At 42.5% G+C, this 21,963-nt stretch overlaps 2 protein-coding genes across 2 annotated transcripts; both read right to left on the bottom strand.

Moving 5' to 3' along the window:
• Positions 1–8,824: 8,824 nt before the first annotated feature.
• Positions 8,825–15,975, bottom strand: rpz4 (rapunzel 4). The gene is made up of 3 exons (XM_053886978.1): positions 15,864–15,975; positions 11,093–11,156; positions 8,825–11,025 (listed from the first exon to the last, which is right to left on the bottom strand). The coding sequence occupies exon 3, from the start codon at positions 11,001–11,003 to the stop codon at positions 9,828–9,830; it is 1,176 nt and encodes a 391-aa protein (XP_053742953.1). The 5' UTR covers positions 11,004–11,025; positions 11,093–11,156; positions 15,864–15,975; the 3' UTR covers positions 8,825–9,827.
• Positions 15,976–16,611: 636 nt separating this feature from the next.
• On the bottom strand, positions 16,612–21,453 carry rpz5 (rapunzel 5). Its single transcript, XM_053886976.1, has 2 exons — positions 21,109–21,453; positions 16,612–18,735 (listed from the first exon to the last, which is right to left on the bottom strand). Exon 2 carries the CDS (start codon positions 18,694–18,696, stop codon positions 17,515–17,517), a length of 1,182 nt encoding a protein of 393 aa, XP_053742951.1. The 5' UTR covers positions 18,697–18,735; positions 21,109–21,453; the 3' UTR covers positions 16,612–17,514.
• Positions 21,454–21,963: the final 510 nt, after the last annotated feature.

Genomic DNA, 21,963 nt, shown 5'->3' with positions numbered 1-21,963 from the left:
TCTTCCTTTTATAAATCCATTCTGATCTGAACATTTTTTGCCTCTTCTGTACGTGTATAACAAACAAACCAAAAATAAATCGATGGAGCAACTCCTGTTATTCAGGGTTAGAAATGTAGAGGTGCCTCCATGTCTAACATCCATCCATCCACAGTGTCCTGAAAACAAATTTGCAACTCTCACATCGGCATTTGGTATTTATTAAATCCAAGGCAGACATACGTAGAAAGTGCTCTTGGATCATAAATGAAGCCCTTTTTCTGACTGACAAGTGACATAGGACAGACTTCTGAATTCCATCATCGGATTTCAGGACACACACTGCGCTTGCGAATTGAAAACATCCAATGCACTGTTCGTTCACATTCTATAGCGCCTCGCTTTACCGTCTCATACTCCTGTTAGGTTTTGTCAGTGAACACGTCTGCTCCACTTTATTTACGTCTACTTTGGGTTCCAATTGACTCATAAATACAGCACATTCCAGGAGTGAAGTAATGGAGGTTTTGCTATGGTTGCATTCTGCTAAATGCTCACATGCTGAATGGCTACATGCCACTTGTCCAGTAGTGACTCAGACATTCACACAATGTTGAAGGGGCCTGTTGAAGAGCCTTCAGCATTTCTGGACGAATCTTGTCAAGTCCCGCAGCCATGCCACCATGAAGCTTCTTGACTACCACAGAGACTTCAGCCCATTACTGTTCTCCAGCTGTCTCTCCCTTACAGAGGGTGGGAAGTGTTCTTTCCAATGGCCAATTACATTTAAGTCAACAGTGTTCTATCCTTACTGTAAACAGCTTGGATATTCTGCTGCCTTCGCTTTCTATTCCTCCCTCACTAGCTGCTAAAACTTAGCAGCAGCCTTCAGAGCAACCTGTACCTTGCAACTGCTCCACTAGACACAAGAAGAAGACTCCATTTTCAGTTGGGCGGCTTCCCTGGCATCTGGTGTCCACCAAGATGTTCTTGGGTAACCGCCCTGTGAGGCACCAATGACCTTCATGTCACAGATCACCACTGAAACTTCAGCCATGGCGGCTTTGAACACCAACGGCTCGTGCTCCATGTCCCCTACCTGACCACAGGGATGTGGGAGAGAGCTTCCCAGAGGTGTGAGTTGAAAATTCGGTTTCAGACGTTCCCAGTTCACCCGCACTACTCGTGTGGGTTTACCTGGTCCATTTAGAGGCTTCCCTTACCATCAGGGCCAACTCATCACCAGATGTTGATCAGTGGACAGTTGTGTCCCTCTTTTCAGCAAGAGTTCAGAACATATGGCCATAAGTCAGATGATACAATTACAAAATAGATCATTGACATACGATCCAGGCAGCTCTGGTACCAAGTACATTTGTGAGCTTCCTGATGTATCCTCACGCCTGCCTGGCGCCTCATACCTCAAGCAACACCAGAGAAGGAAAGAGTAAAGCCCCTATCAAGGAGCTGGGTTTCAGAACCCAAACAGCGTGGAAGTGAGCCCCACCAGATCCAGATGGTAACGCTTCACCTCCTGCACCAACTCAGGCTGAGACTAGTGTGGAATATATATTTTAAATCTGTGGTTCACATGATGACACGCCAAAATAAACTTTTTTTTTCTTTTTTCATCTTTGTGTTCTTTTGTTCAGCTTTACTGTAATCTAAAATTCTCACCTGTAGGAAACAAATAGAGCCTGAAGGTTTTTTAGAACTAATTTGAAGCTGAAATAAACACGTTGTGAAGCTAGTGTCTTAAAGCTACGTCACTTTCAGAACAAAGACCCAACATCATTTGTGTATTTGAGATAGGAATGTCTCTCGATACCAGCGTCTGTGTTTGCTCGGCCTTGTCTTGAAGAATGTGACCCTCACCAAACTCCTACACAACTGCTGCAACAGAGACGGACACGGAGCAGAATGTTTCCTACGCAGAATCAGATCAAGGTCGCGACGAAATGCTGGAAGCTGACCTGTGTGACTGCGGTGCTGGGGGTAAGAACTGCCAGCAAACATATATTCAAGTATATATCATATATATACATCTTAATGATGTAGTTGCGATTCATGCAGTACAATGGGTTTTAATACTCGTAATGATGTCTAAATGTTTCAGCTCCAATCTAACTTTCCAGATATTTATCTACACTGGCAAGTGCAGCAGTGTACGACTGTAATGAAGGTTGAATTGAATGAAATGGTTGAATTAACGTTGTAAATACTTTCCTTGCGCTGGGGCACACAAACTGTGTGTAGCTGTGGCACATTAATTTTTTTCTGAACTTTAAAAAAAAATCATTTACTTTACATTCTTGATTGATCCACATTAACCATTACTGTTATGAGTAAGGAGAGCGTGGAGAGTGCCTTATAAGATGTCACGTACTAAATATGAATCCTTTTATTTTGGCGGAAACAGCATCCTGTTAATTTCTTCCGTCCTGCTTGTGGGGCTGTTGGGCTTCATCAGCTTCATCAGCTCAACATCTGACACTATTACATGACGCCAGGAGAGTTTCTGAATGCTTCTTCTAATGTGACTTCATGTTGACGCTGTTTCAGGTGATCCAGATCATGGTTGGTTTGATCAACGTGGGTCTTGGACCTGGTCGTACCAGTACACGTCCCAAAGACTTGGCCAGCATTGGCGCCCTCTACTGGTTGGGTGCTGTGGTATAGTAGTCAATTCAATACCTGGCAAATTTGGTTGTAATTGTAACATATACTCACGTGAAAAGATTATTTTCTCATCAGTTCATCATCACTGGGGTCATGTCGCTACTGGTTGGCCAATGTCCGTCGCCCTGCTTGGTAGGTTTTTGTTTTCAGAAGGAACTAGTCTCTTGCTTGGCTTTAAGCATGAGATTGTTTCCTTTGTAGGTGCGTTTTACTGTGTTCATGAACGTCATGGCAGCCATACTTGCCATCACTGGCGTCGTGCTGTACAGTGTGGACCTCGCTCATGCCTCCCTCCTCTGGATGTGCGACCTCGGTGCCACTGAGAGAGTCGGTGAGAACTGCAGGAAGGTTGCGTTCTTTGCGCAGGTGAGGGTCCATCGGCAGATACGGAATCCCAGCAACACCTGATATGAGTCTTGTTGATGTAATTCCATCAGCGGCTGGTGACATCGATGGATGTGCTCCTGATTGTTCTGGCAGTTCTTCAGCTGTGTGTCAGCATTTCCTTAGTGGTTCGAAGCTTCATTCCGATGAAGAACAACAAGGTGAGCAGGAGGGCAAAAATGTCTGTTCATTATATACATTTTAAACATGGAAATTGTCGGAATGAAAAACAGCCAATGGGATTTTTTACTATCCAAACTTGATCAGGGGCCTCAAATGGCCCCTTGGTTTTGCTTTGGACTTGGATCTTTTTGTCTATTAAAATGTTTCAACAGCTTCAGATAATTTACTTTATTCCTCAACAGGGTGGTCAAGACGTCGAGAAGAGCTCCAGATCAATTTTGAGAAATAATGTCTTGCACTGAATCTAATGATTTGTCACTGTATCTCTCACTGCATATTCTGCGGCTTTATAAAAATAGAAATAGAAAATAGATGGCATTGATCGTCTTCACGACATTTTTGCAGTTTTTTTTTTGCAGTTGAATTTGCAGTTACTCATATGTAGGTCTATAATATTTCTCACCGCCAGATGTCGCCGTTTAGCCTTATATTTTAGCAACACTATATATGGGTCGATACCAACCAAAGCAAGGTGTCCGTGTCAATTCACATGATCAGTCACATTCAGAGGGCAGATTGTTATCCATCCACTGAAGCAACAGAAACAGTTGGGGTATGAACAAAAGGAAGAAATTCTCGCGAATAAAAACCGGATGAACCTGTTCACTGGAAGTTTATCGCAGGCAGCTGTCAGCCACTCCACATGTCGGTATTGTCTTTGAGAACAATATTTAGCTTCAGCTTGCTTTTAGATGCAGCATGTGTTAAATGAAAATATATTCAATTGCGACACACATCTTACAACCGTATTCTTCAAAAATAAACATCACAATTGTTGTTCCAGGCTGAATTCTTGCTGCGCTGTTCATCTTTAAACAAGCAAGTCGGCTTACTGAGGAATGTCTGTGCTTTAATGTAGCAGGAGTCCTCAACAGTGACACATGCAGAGACAAATTTAGGAGACAATATTTAGTGTAACCTGCTTTTTATATTTATTCAAATAGTCATTTTTAATGCTTTGTGCATCCTTTGTAAAAAAAAAAAAGGGCAACTAATGATTGTAAGTGTTTTTATGTGGAGAATGTAACTTTTGTAATAATAATTTATATTATATACAATTTGCACAATAGCCATAACCATGGAAACAAACATTAACCGGTGACTTCTATGGCAAAGCTTGGAGAGACTTTGATGTTTGTAATGTAAACCACTGAAATACACAACATGATGTGACAGAAGATGCACAGTTCAGACCTTCTTCTTCAAAGTCTGCCACAGTTAAGGCGTTGTTGTTGACATGAATAAAGAACGACCTTGGCCGAACATGTTTTCGCCCTCTTACTTTAAGACCTAGGCAATATAAGGTCCTCGGTCATAATAAGCTGATGCTACAAATGTTACATGACCTACAGCGACAAGGCAGTGGAAAGTTCAGTTTGACAAAGGTTGGTGGATTTTCCAAACACGTTGGGTCTTGTTTGAACACTGGTATGTGACAGTAGTGTTCCTTGAAGCGCCTTGTGTTTCCCCTCAAGAGTAATTTAGTCACATTTCAATCAGCCAATCTATTCCACATTGACTTTCAGGTTTGAGAAACAAATGATGCTTCATTTCTGCAAGGCAAAAATGAATAATAATAATAAATAATAATAAATCAGCCACCACAGATCAGGTTTTGCTGGAAAGCAGGAAGATGCTAGTGTCTATAGTGGAAGAATGTAGCAGCGAACCGTTCACATCACTGTATATTTGCAATTTTCGTAGTAAATAAAATAAAGTATGAGTCAGCATATGGCGTGAATCCATTTTAGTTCCCTCTTTTGGAGCCATCCTGATCCATGCAGATGCTGATTTGGGTAATGCAAATGTACATTGTTGTAGTTCATCATCACAACAAAGAAGAAGAAAGAAGCACCAACAATAATATTCTAAATAAAACTCCCTTCAATCCATGGACTCAGTTCCTGGAACGCTAGCTGAGGACCAATGAACTGCAACCGCTCTTATCTTGTGACACAGCGTTCCATCGAGTCACCCAACCAATTTGAGGAGTCCTGATAGCTGTGCATTCTCATGAAGAGTGAATGAAGTTGCAGGGTTGCACCAAGGTGATGAATGGCGGTACAATGTATTCCTGCAAGACGGGCGAATCTTAGCGATGCCTCGTGATGTTTTTCTGCGTTCCTGCGGTCACCTGATAGACGGTCGCTCAATGGCGGACTGTGCGGCCAAATCATATTCGTGAAAGAGTAATTCTGGTCCGATTAAAAGCATCACATCGCCTATTTACCAGGAAAATCCTTGAGCTTACCTGAGTGGAGGCGCCATTGGGCCTGCAAGAGCTTTGGACTAGCTCCAGACTAGCATCAACAACTTAGATGTTTTAAGCAGTTTTTTGATATGAGACACTGTTTTTTTGTTACGAGAATATTGTTACTGACATATATCAGTACTGACAACCTCACATATACAACATAATATGAAGCAAAAAGGCATCTTTTACTTATCCTTCATTCATTTTTTGTTGGCTGCCGCTAAGTTCTAGTTAGCACTCGGAAATGAGAAGTCACTGTGAATGACATCACATCCGAGTTAAGTCTGTTCCAGCTATCAAGTCAGTGAACACAATAGTGACGTCCACAAAAGCTATTTTCAGAAGTGCCTCGTCCATATACAAGTATTTAAAGTATTGCTGTTTGCGAGTAGAAATCCCACTGGATGAATAGGAAACATGGTTGCTGAATGTGTTTGTTTCTTTCTGTGTACAGTGGTGCCTTGGTTTTCCAACGTCTCAGAATAACAAAACGAACAAAAATTTCTAGATTTTTTTGCTTCGGATTTCAAACGAAAATCCAGAACGAGCGCGGACCGATCAGCTGACCCACGACAAGCTTTGTTATTGTGTATAACGCAGCCTCTGTATGCAGACGTGTCCCGTTAGCTACATTTACTGACTGTTTTTTCTTCATATTGAGGTGTAAAACCTTTCCTGTCTCCGCACTGGACCGTGGTAGAGTGTCTCAGGGGAGGTGCTCGCTCTCGACACCTCCTGGAGCGCACACTCCAGGGTTTGATGTCCTGTTGTTGGCTGGAGCTGGGACAGGAATGAGGCGAGTCTCGGACAGAGCGTTACTTGGCTTATGACTTTGTCACAGCCAAACTGCACAGAAGCGCACATTCAGAGCTGGACACGCACCGGGCACCTCTTCACTTCTGGAGAGACGTCACTCACTCGGCAACCCCTCCCACATGCAGTGGCCACACACATAGAGGAACAGCGCACCTGCAGCAGACACTCTACATTCACTCCTACAAAAGCCTATTTTAAGGCTTGGAACGCATTGTTTCTTTTTCCATTCATTGTAATGGGAAAAATCAATTCCGATTTCGAACAATTCGCTTCTTGAACGGCCGTCTGGAACGGATTGTGGTCGGGAACCGAGGTACCACAGTATTTCAGTGGTTCAAAACGTCTACTTCCTGTTTACGTTGAGGGAAGCCATCTTGGATTATGGACTATGTAATGTTGGACTATGTAATGATATTCCAAGCACAAGTGGAACACATCCAATTCATCTGATGATGGTAGAAGTTCTGAGGGCTTTCACAGCTACATAAAGCAAGAGGTTAACCGACTTGATCATTCACTTGATTTACCAATTGTCTGCTTTATGTTTTTGGACTGTGAGAGGAAACTAGAGTGCATGGAGTTAAACATACAAATACTGTATTTGCAATATTTACAAGCAAGGAGAACTGTTTTCTTAGTGCTTACTTAGAGATAAAAATAATGTATGATAATGATAGCCCTAGTTTACATGTGTTGGACCACATCAGTCACATGCGTTCGACTCATACAACACATATTTGCGACACAACACATGAGGAGTGACTCATGGCTTTCTTAATGCAGCCATTATTCAAACAAAATCATACTCATCTGATCACACTTTCCAGTGGAAAAGACAGCACGCTTACCTGCGACTTACAGAACATCTTATCAAGTGCTATGTCAGCGTTCTACAGGGTTAGGATTCAGTTCTTATCATTCTGGAGTGGAAGACCTTTGATAGTCATCTAAAGCAATAAAAAGTGAGACAAAGGCAGTCGTTCAGTTCTTGCTGAGAATTTATGAACTTATTCAAAATAACCATAAAATCGAATTAATGTTCAGCAAGGCTCCAGGCAGGTTGGTGAAGTCACAAGTGACGTTGATACATGGAGCTGTGGACTGCACCTGTGTCCACTGGGTTACTATAATTAAAAAAAACACAGTTCATCTTTCACTTTCTGGTCTCTGTTGAAGAAGACAAAGCTTGTTTAAGTTGTTGCTGTGCACTTGCTCGTCCGACTTTAACAGGACATTCTGGTGCCAAAGTTAGAAAAGCCACAGCCACATGATTACAGAGCAGCACGGGTGTTTCCAGACCAGCGCCGGGTCATATCCACTTCCTGCTTCACCCCTCCCCTGAGATGATCTGTTGCTGAAGAATTCTGTTTTTAGCTGGCAGGTATTTTAATCTGACAGGACCGAATGCTCTATTTTCATCAGCTCATCCTGAACTTCTAAGTTTAAAATGTTAAACTCTGATCTGCCGTGGTCAATGAGTTGTCCCTGTCAGGTTTTCTGTATGGAATCTCAAGCAGCCTGTGCGCTGTGGCATATTTCTAAGGATATTTGCAGTACAACAAACCAACTTTCAGTCATCTTTTTGTCAGATTGATCCCTGCATCTGTTGGCCGCATGACTGACATATTCCAGTTTTATATGGCGCTTAAACAAATGACTAGTGTGTGATGATGTGATCTGACAACCACAGCGCCCCCTGTTCATGTCCTTTGTACTGCATCTCAAACAGTATGGTAGATATTATGAATGAATGCATTATAATGTTGAGTACTGATGTTGAGGTGTTCTGGGCATGCCCAACTGGAAGAAGGACATGAGGTCAACCATTTTTCATCTGGTATCCAGAGGACTTAAGTGGAAGAAAGTTCATATACAAACAGCCTTAATACAGGTTTCCTTCATGACTTCAATGGACAGAATTTCTAGATGTAGTTAGTCAAGGAGGGCTCTGCTTTTTGGGGTGTTGTGTGGTCCTGATAGCCTTCAACGAAGGGAGGATGGGTCAGAGTAAAGGCCCATTTATGCTCAATGTTCCAGATGGATAAGGACCAAATAGAGCAGTACCACTGGAAACAAAGGGGGGCAGTGTTGCTGTTACTACCAGATCATAGCTCCAATGAGACACGAAGAAGACAGAACACTAATGGAAATTCTCCATTATCTATCTCATTTATCTCATCTTGTGCAAGACATACATTATCAAATATTCTTCCACAGTTGCCACGTTGGTTTTTCATTGTCATAAACTTTTGACTCTTTGCTGACCAGCAATACCAACGCAATGAACACATGGAAGCATGTGATCTGTGACGGTGACTTTGTACATAAAAGTTAAATAACATCAAGTCAGCATTGTCTGATCTGGCAGGACAGTTTCTTCTTGTTCATAAAAAGTAAGAAATGAGAGAAGAATGGTGCAGCGATGGGAGCTCAGTGCTTGTGTGTCGACCTCCATGCTCCCAAATGTTGTGTAGTGACTGAAACAGCTTAGTATCATTAACAGCAGCAACAACACACCACAGGCACAAGTGTTGTTTTCACCTTTATTTAAGGTTTTAGCTATAAAGAGATATAAAACTCTGCACTACATCTGTAGAAACACAGCTCAGTAATATATGGACAATCAACTTTCACAACGAAGGGTGATGGGCTGAGCTAAAACGTAGTGAGAACATCCTATTAAACTGATAACATCCACCGAAAACTCAAGATCATTCTGGGGCCGTTCATGTTGCCTGGCAGCACAGATGTGACACAACAGCAACAAAGCACGTTGGTATGTAAACAGACCGGCTGTCACTCCGCCCTGGCATGTTCCCACAGCCTCAATAACCTTTAAAGGTACCAGTTGAGTTTGCTCCTATGCCTCCTTCTGGAATGTAAATGTGAAGACAAAAGACAACATCTGGGGCTGAACATGGACGTCAAAAGGGCAGTTAGATTAACTGACAGTGACGAAAAGGATACCCCTTTTATTCAAAACTAAGACAATAAAGTGCAATATTAGTGGCCTTTTCAGTCGATCTTTTCATGATCCAAACCTATGTCCAGTTACCATATTTAAATCCTACCTACAGTATCCTAGCCTGGATGAAAGAGATCCTCCATGATCATGGATAGCATGAAAAGGTCTTCACTCTGAACTAAGAGTGTCTATTGCAGCTGATTTTATTTTTTTTTAAAAAACCCTATCCCCATACATTTGTTTCAGACTGTTTTGCCGAGTGAATAAAGTGAAACTCCCTGTTTAGTTTCTTGTTTGATGGAGGATGTTTCATGTATTCACCCACTCTTGAGTTCCAAGACAGCAAACGTCGAAAACCTACGCATCCTGTACTGGAAATTAACTCCACCTAACCAGATTGAATATGTCCTCACTGACAAAAGTTAGCTCAAAAGCCGCTTAGCAGAAAGAATATTAACGACAGCAATGGTCAGACGACATGATAATGAGTAATTTCAATAACAATTATGAACATCAGAAGTAGAAATTTGAAGTGCCGTCTTTAAGATTCAGCGACGTTTTGGCTATTCACGCTGAGTGAACACAGACGTAGATGTTTTTATGCTCCACCCAGTAGTGAAGCTCCTCAGTGAAGCTCCAGGAACAGGCCAGATCTTTACTGGTCTTCACCGTGTGGACGACACAGTCACCAGGCATCTTCTCGAACAGGAGCTCGCTGAGACCGACCACTGCAAGTTTCTTTTGGCTGAGGATCACCTGCTGTATGTGGTTCTTGTCGAGCGGCTCAGGGGACGAGCTGTAAGACACCACCACGTTCAGTTTCTCGTCCGATGAAGGGACCTGGAAGCGACTCTTTCCTGTCGCACTGTGGAACTCTTTCCTCTGGGCGAAGAGGCCACTGGGCGACTTGAATACTCGCACTGACCAGCCCACCCAGTCGTACTTCTTCTTGAGGCTTTCTATGAGAGCATCAGCGAGCTGCTGGTGGCTCAAGTTTGGCTGGTCACGAACCAGCCGACGTGAATCCAGCTCAGCTTGTTTAGGGAATCCCTCTACACATTCCAGAATAACAGCATTCATTTTTTCCTGGACGATCTTCATCTTCTCCCCCCAGTCTTTGAGGAGTACCTCCTCCTCATCATAGCCCTTGAGAGCAGCGTGACCCAGCAAGGCGATGAGCCCGATGCAGAACAGCTTCTTCAGCCTGGCACAGAAATCCTCCACTGGCCGTCGGCTTTTCTGCTCGAAGTTCAGAGTGATCTCCAGCACGGACTCTCCGGAGAAGTTCTCACCGGTCACAGCATTGTAGAGGGTGTTCAGGTTTTTATCGCCGCCGGTTTGGGCAAAATGATCCAGAAAAGTCTTCTTCTTGACCTCTCGGAACTTTGGTTTGGCGTTGAGGATGTCCATGTACTTCCGGAACTGGTTTGTGATGTTTTCCTCCACAGAGAAATAGGCGGAATCTGCTCCGCTCTTCTTGACCTCATCATTGATGCGCTTAATTTCTTCTGAGACCACCTCGAGGCGCTCACGGACCTTTTGAAACTGCTCCTTCATGAACACGGCCTCTTTGCTCTCCACGTTGTCCAGAGCGAGCTTGACAATGGGAGCAGCAATGGCGAAGACTGGGAAGAGGTCTCCCGCGATGCTGGCCACCACTTCAGCCCCCTGTTCAAAGACCTCCATCACAGTCTCAACCATGTCCTTCTTCTCTGCTACGAGCTGCTGTAGCTGGTTGGCCATCGTCACTTTGGTTTCCTTGAATCTGGTGTCAGAAATGTGAATTCATTACAGAGTGAAATTTGAAAAACAGTGAGTCCAGTCTTACTTACTGCTGAGCTCTGAAGAGAGTGGACTGCGGCCTGTTCGCTAGCTCCTCTTACAACACAGCAAAAACTGATAAGACAGAGAGAGTCAAGTGAGCTGGTGCTGGTCACACCCAGTGAGCAATGAGTCAACTGAGCTAAAGAATTCAGCAGTGACGGAAGACTATATGGGCTGAACGGCACGTCAGTTAACTATGTGTTAACTGACAGAGACTTTTAAACCATTTTTCAGCTGGGAAGAAAACACAACTTCAGTGAAGTGTGAGGAGAAACGTATAGTTCTGAATTCATGCTAGCTACTGAAACACTCCTGTACATGCCTCATGAACACGTAGAAATGGAAGTACAGACTGAGAGACATTTAGCTCAACAGTACATCAATATTTCTTCTTAGAGGGTGAAAAGACAGTTAACTATTCCCAAGCAAAGGAGTAACTAGTCACTGATGGGTTAACAAGTTGCTGCACCTACATGACTGTCGCGACCCAAAACGTTGAAAGTGTGGGACCTTTTCATGAAGGACACTTTAAGGGACACACACTACATTACGAGCAATTGAAACTCAAATATAAGGTTTAAAAACACTACCTACAATTTACATAAATTTGTATTTAGATTTATTTTCATGCTGTTTACGTGTTCGCCAACCCCTAAATGTTTCATGTCTACTGACATAATAATTCTTAGTTGCAACTAAATCTGCACACCATGAACCACGGTATGTAACAAAGTATTCTGCATATCATTCAGCTGACATGAACTTTAGTTTGCTTGGTATAGAAACACGCTAATGTTCCACCATTTAGTGGGACGTTATACACACCAACTGTAGGCAACATTTCTGGGTGAATTGTTGACAGTTACTATCTTTGTTCATTGAAAAACATCTAATTTCGCAGGACATTTTTCGACAGGCACAGCAGGGTTTTCCGCAGAACATCGACGAGCTAACATGCAAGTGGCACTGCGACACTCTCGCAAACAGCAAAACGCACACCAGTTGTAAAATACTTTTGTAATATCAGACTGGATTTATTACTGTTTTCTATTATTCAATGTGCAAGCCATGTCTCCAGACACACACTAGGAAATTCTTCTATTCACACCTCCACAGATAAAGATAATATATATGTGACATAATAATAATGATTTGTTTTCAGCTGTCTGACGAATGGCTTTTCAGTTGAAAGCTTGTCTTCAAAGCCTTCAAGCACGTTGTGACGTGTAAATGGCTAATGTGAGACTCACCGACCTCTATAAAGTTTGTTTGCTCTGGATTAATATTTTATTTGAAGACACACCTCTGTAAGGAACTAAAACTGACTGGACATGTCCAGACATATCTTTCGAAGGACTTTTTTCCCCCCTCAAACAATCCTCCAGCAGTTTGCAGAAACAGCAATAGCAATTTCCATCGTCCCTCTCAAGCCAATAGCAGAGCTGTGGGTGTGGGAAGTGATTAAGTGGAAGAGGTTAAACTTGCTGTGCGAGGAGCCTGTGGCCGATGAATCTCAGCAGGTTACCACGGCAACTAGACAATGGAAAATAATTTGTCAGCTTGCTTATCTGGCTGCTGAGGTTTGTCCCCCGGGAGGATTCATCTGGCTCAGCAGCGGAGGACTGCAGTGAGAGAGAGGAGCACCTCTCACAGTCACCACTGAAACAACATCTCCATCAGTTTTCCTGAAATGCTAATGATGCAATATGAAATGAATCGCTTCCAATATGTTGCTCATCTGTTTTTTGGTTGGTGCGGGGTGGCCCTCTTTTGTCGATTCAACCTATTCCAAAATGAAAAACTGTCACCTGAAAGCAAAATGACCACATTCCTTTTGCTTCCTATAGAGGCAATTCAGTAGGAATCTAATGAAGGAACTGGACAAGCCAGAGTTGAGCTGAGAAAGTGAACTGCTAAGACACAACTAACACAGTTTTTGATTTCATTGAAACTTATTTCATCGTAATAAAACACATTTTTAAAGTAGTAAAATATGTGATAAAGGCTCATTTGGTCAGACTTTCGTTTCAGTGGTCAGTTGGTCTGGACCTGCAGAATGAAAACTCTATCCGGCTGTGCATTGGCAGGTATCTTGCGATACTATACATATTCCGATACAAGATTAGTGCGATATATCGCAATACTGTAGGTTAAGAAATAGAATTATTTTTTGTATTTTGACAAGAGCCACTAATTTAAAGGGGAGTCAGATAATGCAGTACAATATTATGTGCTTGAAAAGAAGATTATTGCTATGACCTCAGTCCAAATGTAGCAACATACCAAAGTATCACTATCAATATAGTTAAAATATTAAGACAATATCACACACTGAAGTATTGCAAAATTTCGGTGAAAATATCGATACAATATTGTGTAATACTTGAGCGTATCTGTTCAATGTTGTTATTCACCCACTCTAAATGCTTATTTCTCATTGTTCTATTTTTATCTGCTTTGGGGAAGCGATGAGATCTTCCTCTACGTTATTTGATTTAGCAGCATTTCAACTGTGATTCATGTTTTCCACGGATGCTCTTTTGTCTCTCGGGTCGTGTAGCTGCAGTCTGAGTGCAGATAATTCACCGTTGGACAGGAGAACACAAAGAGCTGAGGCAGAAGGAATCTCATTTTCAGTGCTTCAGGTGCATCTGCAGCTCGAACGACTGAGAGAACCAAATGTTGATACTATCTCTTTTCTTTCCTAAAACATACAGCTGTGCCAGTATTGGAACATTGGGGACTTTATTTACACAAATGTTTTGTTAACAGAAAGAAAAACTACCTTGAATATATTCATATTGTGGAAGCCGGGACAGTCTAACATGAAGCAGCATGGCAAGTCAGGAGAGAATCACAATACAATTGTAAATAAAATTAAATATGACTGCTGTAGTCGAGCTCAAATGATTTAAAAATCATTTTAAAACTATTAAAGTTTGCAAATGAATTATGACATTTGTGTTTTACTTTTTACACCAACTTATTGTATATTTATGTATTTTAATATTATTAATTTGTTATACAGTGGTGCCTCGGTTCTCGACCACAATCCAATCCGTTCCAGACGGCCGTTCGAGAAGCAAATTGTTCGAATTCTGAATAGATTTTACCCATTGCAATGAATGGAAAAAGAAATAATGCGTTCCAAGCCTTAAAAAAGGCTTTTGTAGGAGTGAATATAGAGTGTCTGCTGCGGGTGGGCTGTTCCTCTATGTGTGTGGCCGCTGCATGTGGGAGGGGTTGCTGAGTGAGTGACGTCTCTCCAGAAGTGAAGAGGTGCCCGGTGCGTGTCCAGCTCTGAATGTGCGCTTCTGTGCAGTTTGGCTGTGACAAAGTCATAAACCAAGTAACGCTCTGTCCCAGACTCGCCTCATCCCTGTCCCAGCTCCAGCCCACAACAGGACATCAAACCCTGGAGTGAGCGCTCCAGCCTCGGAGGTGTTGAGAGTGAGCACCTCCCCTGTGACCCTCTACCACGGTCCAGTGCAGAGACAGGAAAGGTTTTACACCTCAATATGAAGAAAAAACAGTCAGTAAATGTAGCTAACGGGACACGTCTGCATACAGAGGCTGCGTTATACACAATAACAAAGCGCGTCGTGGGTCAGCTGATCGGGCCGCGCGCATTATGTTTTTTCTGGCTTTTTTCGGGGGAGTACGAGTTCTGGATTTCTGGATTTTCGTTCGAAATCCAAAGAAAAAAATCTTGAAATTTTTGTTCGAATTCCGAGACGTTCGAAAGCCGAGGCACCACTGCACGTATCATTTGTATTTACTTTTGAAAAGTTGTGGCACCAATTATATTTAGTTGGACTCTTGACTCCATCAATATCAAGTGGTGTTAATTTAAGCTATTTTGGCCCTCATGTCCTGAGTTGGATATGTGTGATGCACATAAACCTACAGCCGCCAAATGCCTTAGGTGAAGCTGTCTCATGAATAAATCATTCAAAATAAAGTGACAGCTTCACTTGAGGAGTCATTCAAGAACATAAACAAGCCTTTAGCACAACAGCAAACTTAGATAGTTTGTTGGATATACTGTACGGTGCTGACCACAGACAGATCTCACCTGACACTTGTGGTGACTTCAACACACGCACACAGAACCCTGCACTGCTGATCTCACTTCAACCACAATGGCTCGGTACTGACCACTGCAGCTGAAGTAGATATATTTTACAGGCTGTCATAATGGAATTGTAAACTGACGTTGTTGACCAAAACTATTTTACATGTTGTCATAACATACTGAACAGAAGCCAATCTGGTTTCATTCATGTTCAGATCCTCCACGACGGTCCGTCCGCCCGTCTGCGTCAGAAAGTAAACAGCCTGTTAATGCGTCTCCTTAATGGAAACTGTATTGATCTGGTTCGTACAAGAGCTTTAATTGGATCGTTTTACGTTTGAAGGACAGGGAAGCGAAACAAACACGCAGTTTAACACCCAAGTGCGAAAAAGAAACTTGAAAAAGAAAAAGTAGTTCTTCCTCAGCGATATCAAACTTGACAACTGAGGTCATTGTAAGCCATGTCAGTCATTACGAATCGTAATTCATTCGTTAGTTAAACATAGAACCCGTTACCGAAAAAACGAGGTTAAAGTAGTTAAAAGTAAAGTAGTTTAAAGACCGAATTGAAAAGTTCCATTACGTAAGAGGGCGGTGGTAAGAACTTTGTTTCCTCGAACTTTGAACAATCTCAAACCGACACAGACCTCCGTTTAAATTACTGTCCAGAACAATATACAATCGTTTATGATTTATAAACGTACCTTTCACGAGTTTGCGGGAGAAACACCGTCACACAGTCGCGGAAGGCTCGGCTTCCTTTGGGTCACGTGATCCCGTGTCGTCTCGCTGGGACACACCCAGTCTGACAAGTAATAACAAAAAGTTGTGTGTGTGGCCCAAAAAAAATCCATGGCAGTCACAGCCCGTTACTACACAAACGACTCCCCACCCACTTGGCAAAGAAGTCCTCTTCAAACGCTCATTTCCAAGGTATTACACACCTACTCAGTTGGAAAAACGGTCAGAAAAAAAGTCGCCATTTTGTTTGTTTACAGGAAGTAGTGTCAAAGTAACCTTGAAATAATTTAAAATCTCAGTGTGGAGACCGTAAAGTCGCACAAATATATCTGAAATGTGGTGAGGGAGACTACGTAAATTACTTACTTACATGATTATTTCCCATGTTTTCCCTGACTTGTAACATGTCTCATGGCCAAACTCGTGGTTGACTGATCAGTCAGTGACTTTTCTGTATAAGTTACACCCATAAACATTGTTTTATTAGCTTTAGAGAAAGATATTCAAGGTTCATTTGAAATAAAGACAGCTGCTGCTAAAGGTGTTAATACTGGTGCAGGGTTGGCGGTTCCTGTATTACATCATGCAAAAGTCCAGAATCTGTGGTCCATTTCATAATATAAAATAGAACTTAGCTTGCTTTCTCAGCAAATATGAAAACGTGTGAGTCAATGAGACACAAATGAATTCAGTTAGGAAAAATAAAAACATTGCACAGTCCACTTTCTTTCTTTATTTTTATTACAAATTAACAGAATTTACATGTATCTTCAGAGATAGTGGAGCAGCATAGAGTTTCACACAAAGCAGCTGAAACATTTGGATCTGGAACACATACTGTTCTGTACATATCTTGATTTAAGGCCATTGTTTTGGACTCATTTATTATTACGTAATTGTGAATAATTGCAAGTCAGTGGAGATTTGGAGTTTGATGGAAATGGAACCTAATCACCAGGGAGAGAAATCGAGTTTCAAGCTTTCCAAAAGACATATGAGAAGTAAACATAATCAATAAGTACCTGCTTTTGATTAAATATGTGTATTAAATACCATTTAAAGGCAGTGTGATTTCATAAGGAACAGGCTAATCTGGTACAAAAAGCGCTCTTTAAAAATCAGGGCTCGTACATTACCGTAATTCAGAAGTTAGTTATATTACATTTAAGGAGTTCCAATGCAGTTTGAATGTATTCCATTGTAGTATTGCATCATGTTGCTAGATATGCTTCGCAATTTTGGTTTGCTTTTCCCTTCAGCTTCCAATGTTAGCTCAGCAATGTGTGAAAAGCGTTTCACTTTTGAAATGACTTCTTAGTGTTTCTGCGGATGAAAATGTGTGCAGTATGGACTGTTGTCGACGGTTATTACAGAATGTAATGTAATAAGCTAATATCTGTTGAGGGAATTAAAGGAATATTCAACATTGAAAGGTGTTTTGATTTGATTATCTTTTCACATTAAACAGCTGACAAGTTGAACAAAAACTGCATGTGAAAATTATATAAAACATTTGCATATCAACACCCAACGATAAAGGGCGAAATGTAAACAATGTACATTTTGAATCAACTTGAAATTCACCAGCGGCATTGATAACACACAGCAGGCTAATTACTCAGGGTGAATACACATGTACGCGCGTTTGTGTTTTGCGTAGTAATAACAGTCCACATCGAAGTTGTTGGACTCCACCACCTCCTTGTAATGGCTGACTGCGTGGACCAGACAGTTGGGGAAGCTCTTGCTCACTGACTGAGCCACAGTGATCATGTTCCCCTTCATCTTCTGCTGCTCAATAAGCTCAAGAATTTCACTCTTGTTGATGGGTTTCGGCTCAACACAGAATGAGACCACAACATTGATCTTGCTTTTGGTCAGAATGTCAAACCAGTTGGCGCCACGACTGCCGTGGTACTTCTTCCCTGCCAGCCAGTTGAAAAAGAAAATGCGCTCCTTGTCGTTGAAAGCTCTGATGGACCAGGCCACCCAGTCGTATTTCTTTACCAGTGTATCCAGAAGTTTTTTGGTGAACTCGGGGTTAACAGGTCCTGGACTCTCCTGAAGCAGGTGCTCCAAGTCCAGCTTGGCCTGATCTGCAAAGTTCTCCGTGCATTCATCTACTGCTGCTTTCATTCTCTTCTCTACTTCCTCCATTCGACTCTGCCACTTCTTCACCATCTCCTCTCCCACTGCCCCCTCCTTGAGAGCAGCGTGGCCCATCACAGCAATAATGCCCACCACAAACAGCTTCTTTAGCCGAGCGCAGAAATCCTCAACTGCCCGTCTGCTGCGCTGCTCGGTGCTGACCACGGTCTCCAGCAATGGATCTCCTGTTGTATTCTCTCCGGTGACGGCGTAGTAGAGCGCGTCCAAGTTCAAGTCACTGTCTGTGTTCTCGTAATGGCTCAGAAACTTCTCCATTTTCTTCTCCTTGAATTTGGGCTTTGCATTGACAAAATCCTGGAACTTCTCATACTGGCTGAGCATCTGTGCCTCGCGATCGAAGTTCTGCTTGTTCATCGATGTTCTCTGAAGCTCCAGGGCAATTTGATCGATCTCATCTTGGATACCTTCGAGTTGCTGATTCACCAGACTGAACTGCTCACTCAGGTATCGAGCCTCTTTGCCTTCTGGGTTGCTGAGTATCTCAGAGGAGGCCACGAATACAGCCTCTAGGATTGGGTGAAGCTGGCCCACTGTGGAGGCCAGCACCTCTGAGGCCTGCCCCATGATCTCTACCCCTTTCTCAATCTTGTCCCGGTTCTGGACGAGCCAGTCTGCTACGGCATTCATGGTTGGTCTGTTTGAAGTGCACAGTCAGCTTTCACCGTCCTGAAAGAGGAAAAAAATAAAACATAAGTTCTTCTTCATTTTCAGTCAAAAATCATTCCATCCAACAACAGGTGGTCCCAGACTTCCCTTTACTGACTGTGACTCAACGATTCATAAATAAACCAGAGTAGATACACAGTCTTTCCATTTGGTTGCTTGAGCTTTCTGGCCATTCATTTCTTACTGGTGGACAATCAAAACTGGAACTTCTTCTTCGGAAAGTCCCATCAAGTGTTGGGACTCCATCACCTTGACTTAGCTTGCACATCCTCACGAGTCACCCCTGTTTTCACCATGCCTTCTTCATGGCTCCTCTCTCTCTGTTCGATGTCCAAACCATCTGGGTCTCCCTCGCTTTTTCTCCAAACTCCAAAGGAGCTGACCTCCAGATCCAGTCATCAATGACCTGACACTTGACACCCTGACTCTTCTAACGCTGCCTTTTTGTCCAGTCTCCAAACCATACAGTACCGTGGCTGGTCTCACCACTGTTCTACAATGCTTCCCTTGAACCATCCTCCCTCTTGTGAAAGACCACAGACCTGGTGACACCCTAACATGAGACCCTCAAGCGAGGATCTGAAACTGATCCACAAACAGCCACAGTAGGTGCAGGTTTTTGTTCCAAGCAGACATTTTTGATATAATAAAATCAGTCAATCAAACACATGACTGGTGAAAGTTTGTGCTCTCGGTTGGTTGGACCAAAAACATCTGATCCACCAAAACACCTTTCAGAACCGCTTACCGGCCTGAAAACATCTATCAGAGAGGCCATCGAATGATGAAGTATCTTATACTCATCAGTGATATCGATCAATTCTTGCCACTTGTTTCAGCTATGACCACGACCAAAATAGATCGACTGGTCCTCTTTCGGTGGACATAGGTTGAGAATGGTCTCCACTGAAGAAGGTGTTTGATATCTCAAAAGGAGGTTGGTTGCACTAGACAAAGAGCCTGATGAAGGGACGTTATCTTTCCACTGGCCTTGAAATGTCTCATGGTCATGTTGCAAGTAAAAATATCTGTTTCCAGCTGAAGAGTGGTCGAGAAAAGAAAAGACTGCAGATGTGGATGTTTGTTTTCATCTCACTGCGCCATTTCACTGTCCAACAGCCATTTTCTTTTCGCATCACTTCTGCATTTGTTGTCAGAATGAAACTTAAATTCTTATTTGCAGTGAAAGATGCTTCATAAAGATGCTTCATAAAGCCCCCGTGCCTCAGCGGCGCATCTTTGGAGCACATAAAATCACCTGCCACAGAGTCTGGTTCCACAGGACACTTTCCTGACAAACAAAACCCTACAATAAAGCCAATAGCAGTTCATGTCTGAACATGTAGGCATCCAGTTTCATGCCGCGCCCTCAAAGCCTTCAGTAAATGACAAGGACTCTTTTAAAGCTTTGGTGACATGTTTAAAAAAAAACGCTCACAACAAGAGCTACATAAACAGACATTCTGTGGAATCAAACACAGAGTGTGTACTCGTGAATTATGACGTGACTTGCGTTGTGCAGTACTGCGGCCCTGTGGGCCATTTTTTTTTGTTTTTTTGACAGATCTAACAATAGCAGTGAGCCAGAGCAAACACAGATGTTAACAGCATGGGAAAACAGGGATGTCATTTCGAAAGTTTTCTATTTAAACTACACACAGGAGATGACCTAACTATTCCCTGGTGTCCGTATCCAGTTGTGAGAAACGGCACACCCAAGTCTGACGGAGGGAAAAAAAAAATCCCCACCACTGCACTTGTTCAACAATCACACTTAACTCATGAATAATTAAATCCTAACACTTTAAAACCGTGGGTTTTGTGTGGGAAAGAAAAGCTATAATTCACAGAGTTTGACGGTAATTGACGCACTGATGAGCTCAGTGGTGTCATTTTACAGCTTTCCTCTCAATACGCTAATTTGACTTTATCCAGTCACATGCCTGGACTCCTTCTTTTTTTCATTTTACACTAAAAAATACTGTTATTATTATGTTTAAAGAACATGACTCCGTTGAGATTGCACTAGTTTTCTTCTGATTCATTGGTCAATTTAATTCAGAAAAATGTTTAGGGAAAAATAGGCGAGTCCTCTTATCAGTGATCAAACAGTTCCTGCTTTTTAATGCAACATGGTGGCAAAAAAAGCAACTTTTCAATTGCAGCTTTTAATATAGCTGAGCTGTTCTTACAGTGACATGAAAGGGGCTTTTAAAGAAGTTGTGCATTCTTTCCCTTCCCTCTTGCCAACCTGTCTGTCTCTCCTGCTTCTGTTTTCCACACCATGTTGGTTTTCAAATTTTTTTGGAGGAAGTTTTCTCCAAATATATGTCGGATGAAGTAGCTAAAAGTGTGATCAGGTTTAAGACTCACCTTTCTGAGAAAGTATCCAGTGGGCTTTAATCCAGTGATCCAGTTGTCCAGCTGTGCCTGTGAGCACCAGGCTCTTTGGGATGTATATATAGACTCTCTCCCTCTCTCTCCCTCCTTCTCTCTCTGCCACTTTCTATCTCTCTCTCTTGTCACTCCCCCTTTGGAAATCCTCCATCCTGTTTCAGCATTCCACAGAAACCCACTCAGATGGTTGGGGGGTCGACACAGATAACATGATGTAAACAACCCTCATGTTGGGACAACCTGCACCCGTTTAAAATTCAACATGGCTGACATCACCAGCAGACCTGTGTGGCATTAAGGAGCCCAGTGAAAATGGTGGGCAAAACAAAAGGAGGCCAGTCAGAGTGGGGTTGAGCGGATCTGCCCTTCTACACAAAACTCTTCTTGTTGTGGCTCGGACACGGTCGCCATGGTCACCGCATGGACTCCCACTGTGACGCAGCAGAGGCTTGATCAGGAATAACCAGGAATAGCAGGTTTGCTACGCTGGCTTGACTAAATCTCTGGAAGAAAAGACTTTTTTGTTCATTAACTTTTACTCAAGAAATGCTCTGTGATTGGTCTCTGGAGTCATGTGTGGAAAGTGGCCTGAAGGCCAAACGCTTTCATAATCAGCAAATATATCGATTAAAAGCGTGTCACAGTTTGGAGGACAAGCACGTGAAAGACAACATTTGTTTACAGAACCATTAAGTTTGAAGCCAGTGATGCTATTCTCTCAGCTCTCACCTGAAAATGAAGCCTTGATCTCAGAGGACCAATTTTGTGGCTCGTGCGCTGGTTGTTTGTTCATCAGAGATGCAGCATGTGTAAAGTGCACTTTAGTAAAGT

Source organism: Synchiropus splendidus, chromosome 15, assembly GCF_027744825.2.
Source record: "Synchiropus splendidus isolate RoL2022-P1 chromosome 15, RoL_Sspl_1.0, whole genome shotgun sequence".
In the NCBI taxonomy this organism is placed as follows: Eukaryota; Metazoa; Chordata; class Actinopteri; order Syngnathiformes; family Callionymidae; genus Synchiropus; species Synchiropus splendidus.
Note: the sequence above shows the minus strand (reverse complement) of the source record. Positions and strands in the feature narration are given on the sequence as shown.